Source organism: Canis lupus, chromosome 9, assembly GCF_048164855.1.
Source record: "Canis lupus baileyi chromosome 9, mCanLup2.hap1, whole genome shotgun sequence".
Lineage (NCBI taxonomy): Eukaryota > Metazoa > Chordata > Mammalia > Carnivora > Canidae > Canis > Canis lupus.
In genome coordinates, this window is record NC_132846.1 from 39907680 (window position 1) to 39923257 (window position 15578).

Below are 15578 nucleotides of genomic sequence, written 5' to 3' on the forward strand. Positions count from 1 at the left end.
GAAGGAGGCTCCATGCAGGGAACCCAGTGTGGGACTTGATCCTGGGACTCCAGGATCACACCCTGAGCCGAAGGCAGATGCTCAACTGCTGAGTCACCCAGGCCACCCATGAAGAATTTTTTCAATTTAAATTTTATCATGGACCTACTGAATAGACTCAGTGGTAGAGTGTCAAGAGCACAACTGATTCTAACATACTGAGCATGAATTTAATTTCTCTTGGTTTTTAAATTAGTAAAATGGGCATAATAATTCCAGCTGCTAAATTTGTTGTGAGACTTTAAATGAAAATAAGACAAATAAAGGGACTTGGAATAGGTAAAATTCTCTGAATGTAAAATAACACTTTTATTGTTAAAATGCTTTGATTGAAGTTCATGGTGGATATATGCTTACGGGCAGATAAAGTTCCAATGATGATGTTCTCTATGGAGACAGTTTCAGGTTGCTTTTTTCTGGTTTGATAGGCAGCTGAAGATGTGTGCAAACCAGAGTCACTATTAATTAACACCATGAGAGGTGCTTGGGGGGATATAAAGTAAAAATAAGACAAGGTCTCTACCACTGGACACATCAGAGAGATAGAGTGATATGTGTCCTTTTGTTCATTAATTTATTCAACATTTCCCATACTTACTGAACATTTAAAATGAGTTAGGTGGGATGCCTGGGTGGCTGAGTGGTCAGGCATCTGCCTTTGGCTCAGGTCGTGATCCTGGGGTCCTGGGATGGAGTCCTGCAGGGAGCCTGCTTCTCCCTCTGCCTGTCTCTGCCTCTCTCTGTGTGTCTCTCATGAATAAATAAATAAAATCTTTTTTAAAAACTTAAAAAATAAGATGAGTTAGGCATCTGGGGGCACCGCCCTGACTCTTTAGAGAAGGAACCTCTTTATTCTCGTTGTGGCCTCCTTCACTTTTCTGGGCCTTAGTCCTCTTGTAGCTTTCTGGAATCTGAACCAGACCGGACCTGTTATTAGCCATCTCAACTCTGCTTTTCCCATGACCTCCAAGCCTGATCTATGCTGTTTGCATGTTGCTAGTCACCACCTTTGACAAGTTACCTTTGTGGTTTTTTTACCACTCTATTCCCAGGTTGCTGAGAGAGCTAAACTGACCTTACAGAGTCAATGGTTCTCATAAATAATCAATAGGCTGGATGTCAGGGTGCTGCTATGGTCAATTTAGGAGAGGCAGAAGGCAGAGAAACCATGGAGGCTCCAGGCCCCTTCTCCACCAGAGAGGGGAGGTAGAGGTGTCAGCCTGGCACCGTTTTCCTCCTCCTGACCCCCTGACTTTTAGAGTTGGAGGCAGGGCTTCCCCCTCCTTTTATCGCTGGCATTTAGTAAAGGAGATCCATTTTCACAACCAAAGCAAGATCCCTGCCCTGCCAGGTCCTGCCCCGAGACCCCTGGGACTCCAGGAACATGGGAATAGTAGGAGCCTCCTGCCAGCATATAGGCTAAGAGTATCTCCCTAGGTCATCAATCTAGCAATCCTCACAGAGGCTTTTGAAGAGGGTCTGTGGCTCAGCATCGTGCCTTTTCTGTAGTAGGCCCCTAATGTTAGGAGGGCACAAGCGAATTTCCACTCTGCTTAATTGCCTTATTCCTTAGAATGACAACTGTCTTCTGCCTCCTGTAGGTTTTTTTGCCTCTTTCATAAGCCCCAACTATTCTTTGTTCTGTCATTTGCTAGTTAAGTAAACTAGGTCTCTGGCAGATAATTGCCAGTCATACTCCATGAGAGCAGGTAAGTGTGAGGTAAGGAGCAGATACATCTCTGTCCACTGCTGCTCTCTCTCTGGGGCAGGACTGCTAGTGTGGTTGGCCCTGGGCAAAACTTTGAAGTTGATTATAAGGTAATGGTGACTTGTTACAGCATAAAAATGCTTATGCACAAGATTAAATCTTTTCCTATTAATCCTACCATGAATTGTGTCTCATTGCAACACTAATGTCTAATACTTGCTAGCATATTCTTCATATTGTATTGTTAATGAAGTATGGTCCTCCGCTCACCAGTACTTAAGAATTTTAGAGGAAACAGTGCCAGTGGCTCATTACCCTGAACAATAATCCTTTTAATTATTTATCAGAGGGGTAATGAAAGTCATTTTCAATATTCTAAGGAAGTCTATGTGGTCCTCAAATGCTTAACTACATTTGAATAATAAGTATTTTGCAATTCTTTTCAAAATAATTGAAAAGAGTTGCAAAAGGAATATCAACCTTCCTTTACAAAAAGTCTCCCCTAAATCTTCATAGTCTTCAAAAAGTCCTTTCCAGGACACTTGGGTGGCTCAGTGATTGAGAGTCTGCCTTTAGCTCAGGTCGTGATCCTGTGGTCCCGGGATCGAGTCCCACATCGGGCTCCCTGCATGGAGCCTGCTCCTCCCTCTGCCTGTGTCTCTGCCTGTCTCTTTCTGTGTGTCTCATGAATAAATAAATACAATCTTAAAAAAAAAAGTCCTTTCCTAGTTGTGCCTGTAAAAGACCTACCAAAATTAGCTTGGAGGACGTGGCAGTAGAATGGGGCTTTCATGTTTCCATTTGTATTCTCTTTTTTAGGAAGCACTAATAATTCTTAATTCTAAAAGTCTGGTCAAGTATTTGAAAGCTGTTGAAGAACTGAAAAATAATGTAACCGAGGATGTGAAGCTATCTTTGGAAGAAAAGAGTAGAAGTGCCCGTGCCAAGTGGGAGGTAAGAACATGCACGTGGATTGGAGGTTCTGCTTCTAGATCTGCCCCTGGGGTTGTTTGTCTCCAGTCATTGCTGGCAGTTCTCCTGTGTTCTTGGCATCACAGCGACACTGATCCTGCGGTTCCCAGGCACCAGCTGGCTTCTCTGTTCAGCCAATGACACCACGGTTTAATGATTAGAGAGTGATTGGAGGGGGAAGAAGGGAGAGTCCAAAGTGAAAGTCCTTCTCTGGGACAGTGTCTCTGGCAGTTGCATCTCCCCTGGCTGTGGGTTTCATGGTTCCAGTTTCTGATGACCCTTCTGTCTGGGCTCCTCCGAAGCCTCCAGCCCAGCAGTAGTAGCAGCCTCATGGCAGTGCTCTTCTCTGGATTGCCTTATGGTCCCCTCTCTGACTTCTCTGCATTTTCATCTCTTGCGTAATCAGTTATCTGCATTTAGTTCACTCTGCGTTAAATATTTAGTGTTTCTTGGGTCCCTAGTTGGATCCCAACTGAGACAATGTATCAACACACACACACACACACAAACACACACACAGAGTTTCCTAGTGAAGTAGGCGTGGGCCTTAGTGGCAGACAGACCTAGGTAGACCTAGGTTCCCCCAGCTAGACCCTGGGTAAATTGTTTAACTTTTAGGAAGTTCGCGGATAAAGTGGGGATAACCCCAACTACTTGGCACGATTATTGCAAGGATTTATCTAAGGCCCCTGCCACAGAGATTGTGTTTAATAAAGAGTGATTCATATTCAGTGTGTGTGTCTGGAGAGAGGGAGGAAGAAAATAAGGTAATATAATTGAATGTCTACTATTAAAGATGTTCTTAAAACACATTTAAAAAAACTTTTAAATTTTAGAGCAATTTTAGATTCACAGAATTATTATAAAGATAATGTAGGGAGTTCCAGTATACCCCATGCCCAGTTTCTCCGATTATCATCATCTTACGTTAATGTATTACCTTTGTCACAATTAATGCACTAATATTGATACATTATTTACTTCCATTTATACTTTATTCATATTTCCACAGTTACTGTCTTTTTTTCCTACTTCAGAATCCTGTCCTGGAGACACAATACAGTTCTGTGTTATTTCTCAGCTCTGTGTTTTGTATACATTTTTTCTATGTCTGCAGCTGGCTTTCTGTTCTCTTAACATGTCTTTCATAGCTAACACACATTTTTAGTTGTTAGAAAGAAAAAGAATATACATTTCTGGGTCTGGTATATTTTAAAACATCCTCCCCAAAGACACAAGGACAAACCAAAATGCCATTAAAATTTTCTTTCTATCTTTTGTTACTGCAAATATTTTTATTGGGTTTTTGATGAAAATCTTTTCAATGTATTCTTTGCCCATAGTTACCGTGTGCCTCTGTGGGCATCTTTTCTTTTCTTTTCTTTTCTTTTCTTTGCAGTCTCTTCATCAAGAGATGTCTTTGTATATTCAACAACTGAAAATAGACATTGAAAAGGAGAAACTCAATGACAATATTTCAAAACTTGAAAAACAAATAAATAAAGAAAAGAAACTAATCCGCAGAGGGAGGACCAAGGGTCTCATCAAGGAACACGAGGTAAACCACCTGTTTCCATTTAAATGCTGTCATTATTTTGGAGTTTGTTTTACATGGTTGTGTGTGTCTTTAGCCTCGGATAAAATTTACTCTAAAAATTGCTTCAGCCCTCTCTCGTCCCCTGGGAACTATCCCTTAGGGGGTTCGAGCTCTCACTACATACAGCCTGTGCTGCTTGCTTTTTAAGAAGTGAGAAAAATTCAGCATCAAGTTACTATTTCATGACTTTCCTTGCTCTGTATCTCAAGGTCCCTGTCCTTGAGACTCTGGTTACAAACATGGCACCTGTTGCTAAAGCACCCACAGTTTGATTTTGAGGGGACACGATGTCCTTAGAAGTGCTGCTTTTGGAAAAGATAGCAAATCAGGATATAAGCTCTTGGGGCACATCTCATGATCTCTCTCTGGCCCCCACCCTATATGATTGCTTTTGTTTATTTGATAGCACTGACCCCTCTTCTTTCTTTTAGACTTTCTACTGCTGTGGCTTTCCCAATATCAATCTCTCTTGATTTTCCTTATTTTATTATTTTTTGGGGGAAGGGAGAAGCTTCTTTTTAGTGTCCTTCACAAATTTCTCTATTTTTTCAAGTAATCTCTACACCCAACATGGGGCTCAAACTCACGACCCTGAGATCAAGAGTCACATGCTCTACCGACTGAGCCAGCCAGGCACCCTACAAATTTCTCTCTGTTTTCATTGTGTTATCTTAATGTTTTTGTTTTGAGAATTTCCATTTTTGGCTGGTTTCATGCTTGCTCTAGGGGTTTTTATGCTCTGTGTTTTTTTTTTTAAGATTTTATTAATTTTTTGAGTGAGAGAGTGAAAGAGCAAGTGCACAAGCAGGGGGAGGGGCAGAGGCAGAGGGAAGAGCAGACTCCCTGCTGAGGAGGGAGCCTGATGTGGGACTCTGTCCCAGGATCCTGGGATCATGACCTGAGCCAAAGACAGAAGTTTAACCAACTGAGCCACCCAGGCACACCCCCCCCCCGAAGTTTTAATGATGAAACCCTCTCTATAATGATAGTGCCTAAATCTCTATCTCCTGTTGAGTTTTTCCTCTGAGATCTAGGTTCTGAGTAGATGTCATTGGTGTTCCTCAGAGACCTCCCATTCAGCATGTTCAAAACCAGCCAATAATATCTCCTCTCAAACTTTGCTTCCTCTTGTGTCTGTTGGTCATGAAGGTCAGTGTGCCTGCAAACTCACTTCTTCCCGGTGCCCTTTCCTTCCCGCTTATCTGTGACAGAGTTGGTTGCCAGGCCTCATTGGTTACTCTTCAGAACACTTGCTTCATTTCCTTCCTTTCCACCACTGTTATCATGCCCTCAACCTGGGTTATTCTCCCATGTGATGATGGCTGCATCATCTTCCAGACCCATCACGAGAGAGACGCTTCTGAACTGCAAATTCTATGTCACTGGCTAACCCTCACTCTCAGAACATCTCCAGGCTCCTTAGAAGCCAGGCAGGTCCTGGCAGTCTGGCCGCAGGACATGCCTTCAGCATTCCTTCTGTGCCATGCCCTCCAGCCACACTAGATTGCTGTTCTTTCAGAATGTCTGGAGCCAAGAGTAAAAAACTTGGCTGTTCCTGCTGGTAGGAATGACCTCTCTCTCCTTTCACTTGGAGGACTCATACTTGTTCTTTCTGCATCTCTCTCCTTTTCTGCATCACATGTTCCCACATGTGAGGTAGGTTTTTTCTGATTCCTTTAGGTAGGCAGTGACTCTGTCATGACACTTGTTGCACAGTATGTGTGACTACTGTCAGGGAGGAAAAAGTTTTCTCTACCTACTAGGGTCCCTGGAAATGAAACTGACAAAGGCAGATGGACAGGAGAAAAGCATACATATTTTATTGAATTGTGGCATGCACACAGGAGCCTTCACAAGAGAATGCAGATCCAAAGAATTTTTTAGACCTTTTAGACAAAGAGGCCATACATTTGTGAAGAACTGACAAGACAGAGTTAAGGGTTAGTTTAACAAGATTTGCTTGTAGATTTGTCTGGTACTATCTTTGGGCCGATGAGAGTCTACCTCTAATAAAAATATTTTATTTCCCACCACTAGGCAGAAAGCAGGCAGCTTTTTCTGTCTTCACTGCTTCTTAATTGCCTTTAGCTCAAAATAATTTTCACTTTCAAAAAGGTGTATTTGGGGGGCCATCTGATTGGTTCAGTCCATAGAGCACGAGACTCTTGATCTTGAGGTCATGAGTTTGAGCCCCACTTTGGGCAGAGAGATTACTTAAAAAAAAGAGGCATATTTTGGGGTGACATGTTCCGGTTTCATTGAGCACATTACTAGACTGTGCTGAATCCCTTTTGGGCTGACTTCCTCATTTTTGGTTCTCCAGTGCCCATTACTATACCAGGCACAGTGTGGATGGCCTATAAAAAGAATGTGTGTGTTAGTAAAACACTCTGTTAGTTTCTAATCCTTATGGACTAATCATGTACACTCATTTGAAACACATTTCCTGCTTTATTTCCTCAATCAGGCCTGCTTTTCTGAGGAAGCCAGTCTGTACCAGCTAGATCACCACATGGATGTCCTGCGGGAGTTATGTGAAGAGCTGACTTCACAGAAGAGTCAACAAGAAGTGAGGAGAGCACTCAAAGATTATGAACAAAAGATAGAAAGACTTAGGAAATGTGCTTCTGAGATTCATATGACACTGCAACCCACGATGGGAGGCACGTCAAAAAACAAGTTAGTGCTTCGTAAGAATAACTACACATTAGGGAAAAACAAGATAAAGCTTTTTGCAAAATCAAATGAAAGGAGTATTATTTTTTCTCTTTTGGTCTTTATTTTTCTTCCTCTATTTTAATATGCAATTTTGATTCCTCCTTAGGGAGACCACAAACCCATCTGAGAATGGAGGAAGGGATTCCCACAGTGAGGTGCCATCTGTAAAATCAGAGAATCAGCCATCAACTGAAAAGGTGTTAAATGTGGATAATGTATTTTAGAAACAAACCTAATGAAAAAAGGCCAAGTGTACTGTAATCCACTTCTCATTAATTGTTGGTGTTAATTATCTGAATATTTTTTTATCAGCTGAGAATTCCCATTTAAAAATGGGATTTTCCCCCCAATAATTACAATATAACGATGTATATATATAGTGAGTGTCACTTTATCTTCCTCTGAGGATACAAACAGTTCTTTCAGAAAGAGACCATTTGTAGCCATTATGAATACACGTTGTACACATTCCTATTGAGGGTACAAGATTGGAGTTTAATCTGTACAGATGCCTCAGCTTCATTGAGATGAACTAGTTCATTTATCATTTGTCTTTTTCTCAGTATAATGTCCTTTACTTCTCTTGGGAATTGAATTTTCTGAATTCTTGAATTTTCAGTAAGAGGGCATGGACTGTGGACTAGACTGCCAGTCAGAGGCTGTGGGGAGAGAATAAGGTGTTTTTGACTTCAGAGGTCTGCTTCTGCATGCTAGGCTTCTGTCTGCTTTCGTCTCTGGCAGAGACAGTATTTAGGGGTTGGGAGAATACCTTTTCTGTGCTGACATACCAGTTAGAAGGTGAGATTCAGTGTCATAAATCTCCTTTGTCCCAGGGGAAGGCCTCTCTTAGAGCTGAGAAGCCTCAGGTAAATCGTACTATCTCCTGGTTTGGGTATAAAGAATTAGTGACATACCTTTATGTTATAAAGTATTTATCTTTTCCAGATACTTAAGTATATTGAAGATATTATGTTTACTATTTTGCATATTTACTTAGGCAATGGATTCGATTAAAAATTTTAGCCTGGAATCCAAGTTAAAGCCTCAACCGGAAGAAAACTTTATGAAGAAGTATGAAAAGGATCACAATGCAGCTCTCAGTAGTTTACAAGAGAGGTAACCCCTTTATGTAACTGGAAAATCCACCAAAAATCTTCCATTAATGCAAACATGTTACACTTTCATATAAATTTATAACCCATTAGTCATAATCTTGGCACGTGGTCCAGTAACTTAAGCAGAAATTCCCTCTTGTATAATTGATAGTAATTAAAAACATGTTTTGTCTTACTGTTAAAAATAAGTGACGTTGCATTTAATTTTTTTCTAGGCATGATATGCACAGAGAAAATCTTGAGCTGTACCTAGAAAAGAACAAATTCAGAATAATTTCTGATTTCTCCAGTGACAAGGAAAGGAGTAGTGCTTGTCTGCAGGATAAACTGACAGATCTACGGGTAATTACTGAAAATACTGTTAGAGAAGTTTTATCTATTATTAGAAAATAATCTCACCATGAGTATAGAATTCACTGTTTTTGTTGAGGTCACATATGCTAGATGTTTCCAAAGAATTCTCTTTGTTGGATTGCATTTCTAATGTCATTCTGTTTCAGAGAATGATTTGCATTCAGGTGTCAACCCTGGGAAAGACTTTGTTTTGGGGTCCTTATTTATTGCTCATGCTCTGATTTGGTGCTCAAGATACTGTGGCTCGCAGAGTTTTGGATTATGTTTAGGATGAGAATGAGGGCTACAAAAGAATTTTTCAAAACAATGTGTTCAAAGGCAATTTCAACCAGTAGTCCAACTGTGTTGCTCTAAAATTAATAATACATGAAAAAACCAGTGACTCTGAATATTTATTTCTTATCATCATCCTGACTAAGTTGTCAATATTGTCTATCTAATGTTGGGATGATGAGGAAGGGGCCAGCGGTGGCGGGATTTTTTATTCTGAGCAATGGATAATCTTGTGGAGAGCCATTTGGTTCAGGAGCTACTGAAAAAATTAACTAGTGTTAGTTGTAAGCCCTACAAATAAATATCTTCCTTATTTTGAAGGCAATCTGTGCAGTGCAGCACTGTTGTATGCTTGGAAGAGCATTAGAATGAACCCTCATAGAAAATCCATCAGGTGGAGAAAAGGGCCAAGGAAGAGCCTATAGTGCCCTCCCATATTTTATAGTTATCTTTCCTTTATGATGCCAGTTCTGGAATCACACTCTACCATCTGACTCCTCTCTATTTTCCATCTGAGTAAGCAGAATTAATATGTTAAAATCTGTGTTGCTCAAGTGATGGATTTAGCACATTTTCATCACAATTAAGAAACTGTCTTGAGACCTTACTCCAGTAACTGAATAATGAATTGGTTATAAAAGCTATGATAATCCATGGGAAAGGTGAAGAACACATTATAATGATCAGCATTATAATGATCAGTGCCTTTAAAAACAAAAAATCACCATCAAAAAGATAAGGAGCTAGAATATTATTGAATTTTTAGGTGTTTAATTATAAATCATAATTTAATTCCATTCACTTCTTATGTGATAGAAACGTTTTGGTTCACTCTAGTTTTGTTTTTCAGTTATGGAGAAACAAAGATTTATTATCTAGAAGAACTAGAATATTTGTTCTTAAATGTATCTTTCTGAATTGTATTCTGTGTACCTACTTTTGGGAAGGGAGTTTGGATTCCTTGACTTCATTGAATGGGACTTCTGAGAGTAGTTAAGATCATTGTTCCCTGAAGGATATTTCATTTGTAGATGGTTGGAAGATATTTTAAAAATGTATTTAAAATTAAATTCAATTAATTTAATTAGATATAAAAATAATTTTAATATATTTTCATATAAAACTCTGTTAATAGTTGGCAAAATAGTTGGCAAATGCCTCATTTTGTAAGAACAGAATAATTGTGCCTGTTAACCCACTAGTTGATAGATTAATGTGTTTCACCTAGGTTTTAAAAAATGAAATTGATGCTTGCTGGAAAGAGTTCGAAATCACTTCATTGAAGTTAGAAGAGCTTGACAGTGATGTAAAGAAGCCTTTTATAAGTAACATGAGAGACAAATTAAAGGAAAAAGAAAGAGAGTTTCAGATGACTCTTAATACCAGGTATAATTCTGAGATCTATTAACCATGAATTTATTGAATTTTTAATGGTATTTTAAGCCAGGATAGTACTATACTAAGTATGCTATTGTATTTAGTTGTCACAACCCTGGTGAGAGAAGCTACCATGATTGCTATGTTACTGATGAGGAAACTGATACTCAGAGAGGTTAAACAATATAACCAAGCCACCCCACTGCCAGAGATTTTGGTGGAACTTACTCTGTTGAGCTCCAAAGGCCATACTCTGCCCTTCCTGCCCCCCACCCCCGCCCCCCACTGCCCCCATCTGCCCTTGGGCATGAATTTAGCCATGTCACATAACTTCTCTGGGTCTTGATTTTACCATTTCCAAAGCAAGAGTTCTGTTCTTATCCCCTCCCTGTACATAGGATGGGTTTCCTCAAGATATCCTCATTTTGCATACGAGGAAATGGAGGCTCAGTCTATGTGTTATTTGTCCAAGGTCATGTATTTCAATTTATTATCAGTAGAGCCTATTTCTTTGAATTCTATTTTCACTAATAAAATAATTAGTATTTGTAATAACATTTCTTTGTCATCAAAGGCAAAGTTAAATTACATTCAGTATTTATCTCAAAAGGTAAGGGGGGGGGGTGCTGCCTGGGTGGCTCAATTGGTTGAGCATGTGACTCTTGGTTTCGGCTCAGGTCATGGTCTCATGAGTTGTGGGAGCAAGCCCTGTGTTGGACTTCACACTCAACAGAGTCTACTTGAAGGATTCTCTCCTTCGGTCCCTCCCCCACTTGTTTTCTCTCTTTTTCTCTATCTAAAAAAAAGTAAATCTTTAAAAAAAAAGTTAAGAAAAAAAGTAGAGTAAGGCTCAGTATATTTTACAACAATTTTCCATTCAGTGTGGTATATATTAAGCTATTAAGAATGAGTGGCTCAGTGGTTGAGCATCTGCCTTCAGGTCAGGTTGTGATCCCAGGATCCTGGGATGAAGTCCCACATCGGGCTCCCCATAGGGAGTCTGCTTCTGTCTTTGCCTATGTCTCTGTCTGTCTCTGTGTGTCTCGCATGAATAAATAAATAAAATCTTAAAAAAAATAAAAGTCATATTTGGAAATAGCAAACAACTTATTCTTTGGTATTTTGGATTGCCGGGTTTGCTTTTTGAGGTTGTTTTGTTCTGTTTTTATTTTGCTAGGTTTGGGTTTTAGTGTAATGATCTGTACATATCATTGTATGTATTATTATTGGGTAATTATTTTCTGTTCTTAATTAAATCGTGGCATTAATATGTTCTATGAAATATCTTTATGTTGTCTTTTTCCATAATGTTGGTTTATTTTTTGCCCAGAATGGAATCTTTGGAAACTGCACTAAAGATTGTGTTACCTGTGGAGAAGGAATCACTTCTACTCTGTGGCTCAGACCTGCTCCTCCATGAACTAGTCATTCAAGAATTTCATCTCATTGATATTGATGGCATTTATCAAAACTTGAGGGTAAATATAAGTTCTTCCAGTGTATTCATAGAATAATTCAGTTCTTCAGAGATTTCTAATTATACCTCAATAGTATATAATTGAACTATGAGCAATGGCAGAAAAGTCTTCAATAATTTAGACTTATTTCTCAACTCTCAATTCCTCGCAAATTTGAAAGTTGGGGTAAGTAATTAGGTATTTTCCTTGAATTCAAAATGAAGGTTTGCTTATGAATGTCTTCCCCAATGACTGAAATCCTAAATATTGTTCTAGACTCATGTATATTCAACAGTATACTTAATCCTAATCTCACTGTTTTGAAAGTTTTTAATTTTTAACATTTTTAAATTCAATTTAGTTAACATCTACTATATTGTTAGTTTCAGTAGTAGAACTTAGTAATTCATCAGTTGCATATAATACCCACTGCTCTTTACATCAAGTGCCCTCCTTAATGCCCATCACCCAATAAACTCAATCCCCCCACCTTCAAGTCTCATTTTAAATTAAAAAAATGTGTTTTATTTCTCAGATTATAAACAGATGTCTCAGCAATTTAATACCTATTTTCACTGAAGCAGATTTATATACCTGTTTTCTTTTGGGGATTGAAACATCAAGAAAGTTATCAGATAATGAAATAGCTGGACCATCTGATCATTGTAACTAAAATGTTTCCTTCCATTGAAACTGTCAGCATTGGTAAAACCGAGAAGCAGTTTTCTAGATGCCACCTGGTCATTTTAAGTTTAGGTTCATTTCTGATGAGCAGTCTTTTATTTTGCCTCAGTTTTTTCAGCATTTCTTACTTTATTTTAGAATATCCAAGATTCCATTGCCAAACAAGTTGAAATATGTAACAATGTGGAACAGTCTGGCGACTTTGCATTAAAGGACTTATACCCAGTTGATGTACATGCAACCCAGAATATTACGCTGAAACACAAAACACAACTGGAAGAAGCAAACCACAAGGTACAGAGGAGTAAAGATGCCCTCAAAGCTCTGGAGGAGTTTCTGGCTTCTCTGAGAACAGCTGAGCTGTCTTTTGAGCTTTCAGCCTCAGATACACAGGTGGTACCAGAAGACACTTTGACAGTAGAAAATAAAAAAGGAGAAATTAATCTGATGAAGGACCAGGCCAGACATTTGGATGAACGTTTGAAGATGCTCGGCATAAGCTTTAAAGATGCTGAACGAGGTGATGACACCTGTGATAAACTTCTTGATGCTTTGTTTAGAAAGTTATTTGAGACACGTGGCTATGGTGTGCAGGAAGAGCTCACTGAAGAAAACAAATTACTAGAGACTTGTATTTTAAAAAATAATGAACTCCTGAGAAATATTCAAGATGTGTACAATCAAATCAGTAAGATCAGTCTTAAGGATCCCACCGTTCCAGCTGTGAAACAACGGTGAGTCTCATTTCGATCCAAGGCCCGATGCAGGGTAATACTTTAATGTATTTTCAATATCTGTTAGGTGAGAGAAATACTTCCTGTGTCTTTCTACTTCTGTTCTATCCTGCTCTAGTCAGTACTGGTTCAGCATTCTTTTCTGTAGACTTCAAACAAGCTTTGTTTTTTGTTGATAGTGTGCCTTTACAAAATGTTTTATAATTTTTTTCTATTTGAAGTGTGCATTTCACAGATCAAGGTGGAGTAAATAAGATGTGTGTAAAGTACTTGAGTTCCTTCAAAGTCCCGTTTAGTGCTGTTACTTATTACAGGGTTCTTGTGATGGGGGAAGGCCTAAAATACTCCACACACTGGATAATAAAGAAGGAAGTGGTGGGATATATGCATGCCATACCCTGGCCCTATTTCTTCCTGAATTATCTGGTTTCCTCCTCTCCTCCCAGTAGGACTGGGATGAGGACTTGGTGGGAAGGCATAGGATTGAATTTGAGAGGTTAGCTAAGGTTAGTACTGATTCTAGAGAATGAGCAGAATTGCAATAAACTGAGGTGGGCAGCATTCTGTATGAGTACTGTGATTTTAATTCTGGTGTTCAGAGTGAGCCTCCAGGTCCTACAAGTGGCAATGTTAGCAAGTTACTTTTGTGCACTCTCCTCCCCTGTCTAAATCATTCCTCTGTTGTCTCATCTGCCTACCAAGTCCCTGAGACTCAATGCTCTCTTGAAGCTCCTTCCTCTGAAATTGCTCTGTGCCCTCTTCAATTGAAATGTGCCTAGTTCTTAGTGAGGTGTGGAACTAATGACTTAGTCATTAATTTATTTTTAATAAATTTTTGTTATATATTTATAAATAATAAATGAATAAATTACATGTTAATTTATACATGAAAATCTGTATCTTGATGAACAATAAATTGCTTTAATTTTTAATTTAGTTGTTAATACCATAAATATGTTTTGCGCGCCAGGTATTATTTTAGGTACTGGAGATATAGCAGTTAACAAAATAGACAAAAACTCTTGTTCCTGGTAGAACTTCTTATCTATAAAAGAGTAAGGTACTCAATGTTTGATGGTGAGCTATGAAGAAAAATTAAGCAAGGAGGGGGGAGGAGATTGTAATTCCAAAAGAGTCATCAGGATAGTTTTACTGAGAAAATAATCTTTGATTATTTGATGGGCTGAGAGAGCTAGCCAGGTGATGACCAGGAGGGAGAGCCTTCCAGGGTGAAGGAGGGTTAGGTACCAAGGCCGGGTGTGGGAATGGGCCTGGCATGTCTGAGGAGAGGCAGGGAGGAGAGAAGGTCATTAGTGAAAGGAAGAGGTATGAAAAAGGATCAGGAGAGTGTTATTTTGATATAATAATTTGAAGGCAAATTAAAGTTAATGTGCTCCCCTAAACTACCCATACTTATGTTGAGTCAGATTGGCTAATCATTGGCTTTCAAACTTCTTTCTTTCATAATCAAGGAAAAAGTCACTAATGAAATTGGATAAGGATCTAGATGAATATGAAGAAGAGAAGAAATGCTTGCAAGAAATGGTTAATTCTCTTCCACAATTCAAAGATGGCAGAGAAAAATCTCTGAATCAGCAGTTCCAAAATACAGTGCATTTGTGGGAGAGTACAAAAACTTCAGTCACTGAATGGTAAGGAGAAAGATCCCTCCCAAATCTGAAAAGTTGCTTATAGCACAATTAACTTTTTCAATTTTATTTTATTTTATTTTTTAATATTTTATTTAAATTCAATTTGCCAACAACAATTAGTTTTTTAAAATATGTCAAAAACACATTCCCATAGATCTACAGAAGGGGCAAATGTGAGAGTTTCATACTGGAAGCTCGCTGGGCCAATGTCTGAGCAAGATCTAGAATCCTAGATTATAGCCCAGTGAGTTTAAGAGGTTATCCAAGAGGATAACAAATACACAGTGTGTTTATAATTATTATGCCTCCCCTGTATTAGTTTTCTATTGCTATTCTGTAACTAATTACCAGAAGTTTAATGGCTGAAAACAACACGGATTTATCTGACAGACTGGAGGTTGGAGATTCTGAAATCAAGCTGCCTTCCTTTCTCGGAGGCTCCAGGACAGAACCTGTTTCCTTGCCTTCTAGAGAGCTCCCACCGCTTTCCTTGGGTGTGTGTCTCCTTCCTCCATCTTGAAAGCCAACCATGAGACATATTCAAATCTTAATTTGGCTTTCTCTCTTTCTCTGTCTCTGCTTCTGTTGTCACCCTGACCCTCCTGTCTCCGCCTTATAAGGACCCTTGTGATGATATTGCACCCGCACAGATAATTCGTGGTAATGTCCCTGTTTTAAGACCCTTAACTTAGTTGCTCCAGCAAAGTATCTTTTGCCATGTAAGGGGATAGTTGCAGGATCCAGGGATAAGATATGGACATCTTTGGGGGTGGGGGCCTTATTCACCCGACTTGAATAGCAATGTTGCTTGTCAGTTGCCATTATCTTCTCTGCTGAGCAGGCTCAAGAGTTTTTCTTAATTATGTGGCAGCCATTACCTGTCAATCCTGGTTGGTGA

At 39.1% G+C, this 15578-nt stretch overlaps 1 protein-coding gene across 5 annotated transcripts in view; it reads left to right on the plus strand.

Moving 5' to 3' along the window:
- Nucleotides 1–15578, plus strand: part of SYNE2 (spectrin repeat containing nuclear envelope protein 2) — a 320078-nt gene that overhangs the window by 119603 nt on the left and 184897 nt on the right. For all 5 annotated transcript variants that reach the window (XM_072838881.1, XM_072838882.1, XM_072838883.1 and 2 more), the window contains 10 exons: nucleotides 2567–2701; nucleotides 4119–4277; nucleotides 6784–6995; nucleotides 7141–7231; nucleotides 8032–8150; nucleotides 8365–8491; nucleotides 10005–10162; nucleotides 11484–11631; nucleotides 12433–13028; nucleotides 14501–14680. In XM_072838881.1, coding sequence (XP_072694982.1) covers nucleotides 2567–2701; nucleotides 4119–4277; nucleotides 6784–6995; nucleotides 7141–7231; nucleotides 8032–8150; nucleotides 8365–8491; nucleotides 10005–10162; nucleotides 11484–11631; nucleotides 12433–13028; nucleotides 14501–14680 — 1925 coding nt within the window. The remainder of the gene's footprint in view (nucleotides 1–2566; nucleotides 2702–4118; nucleotides 4278–6783; nucleotides 6996–7140; nucleotides 7232–8031; nucleotides 8151–8364; nucleotides 8492–10004; nucleotides 10163–11483; nucleotides 11632–12432; nucleotides 13029–14500; nucleotides 14681–15578) is intronic.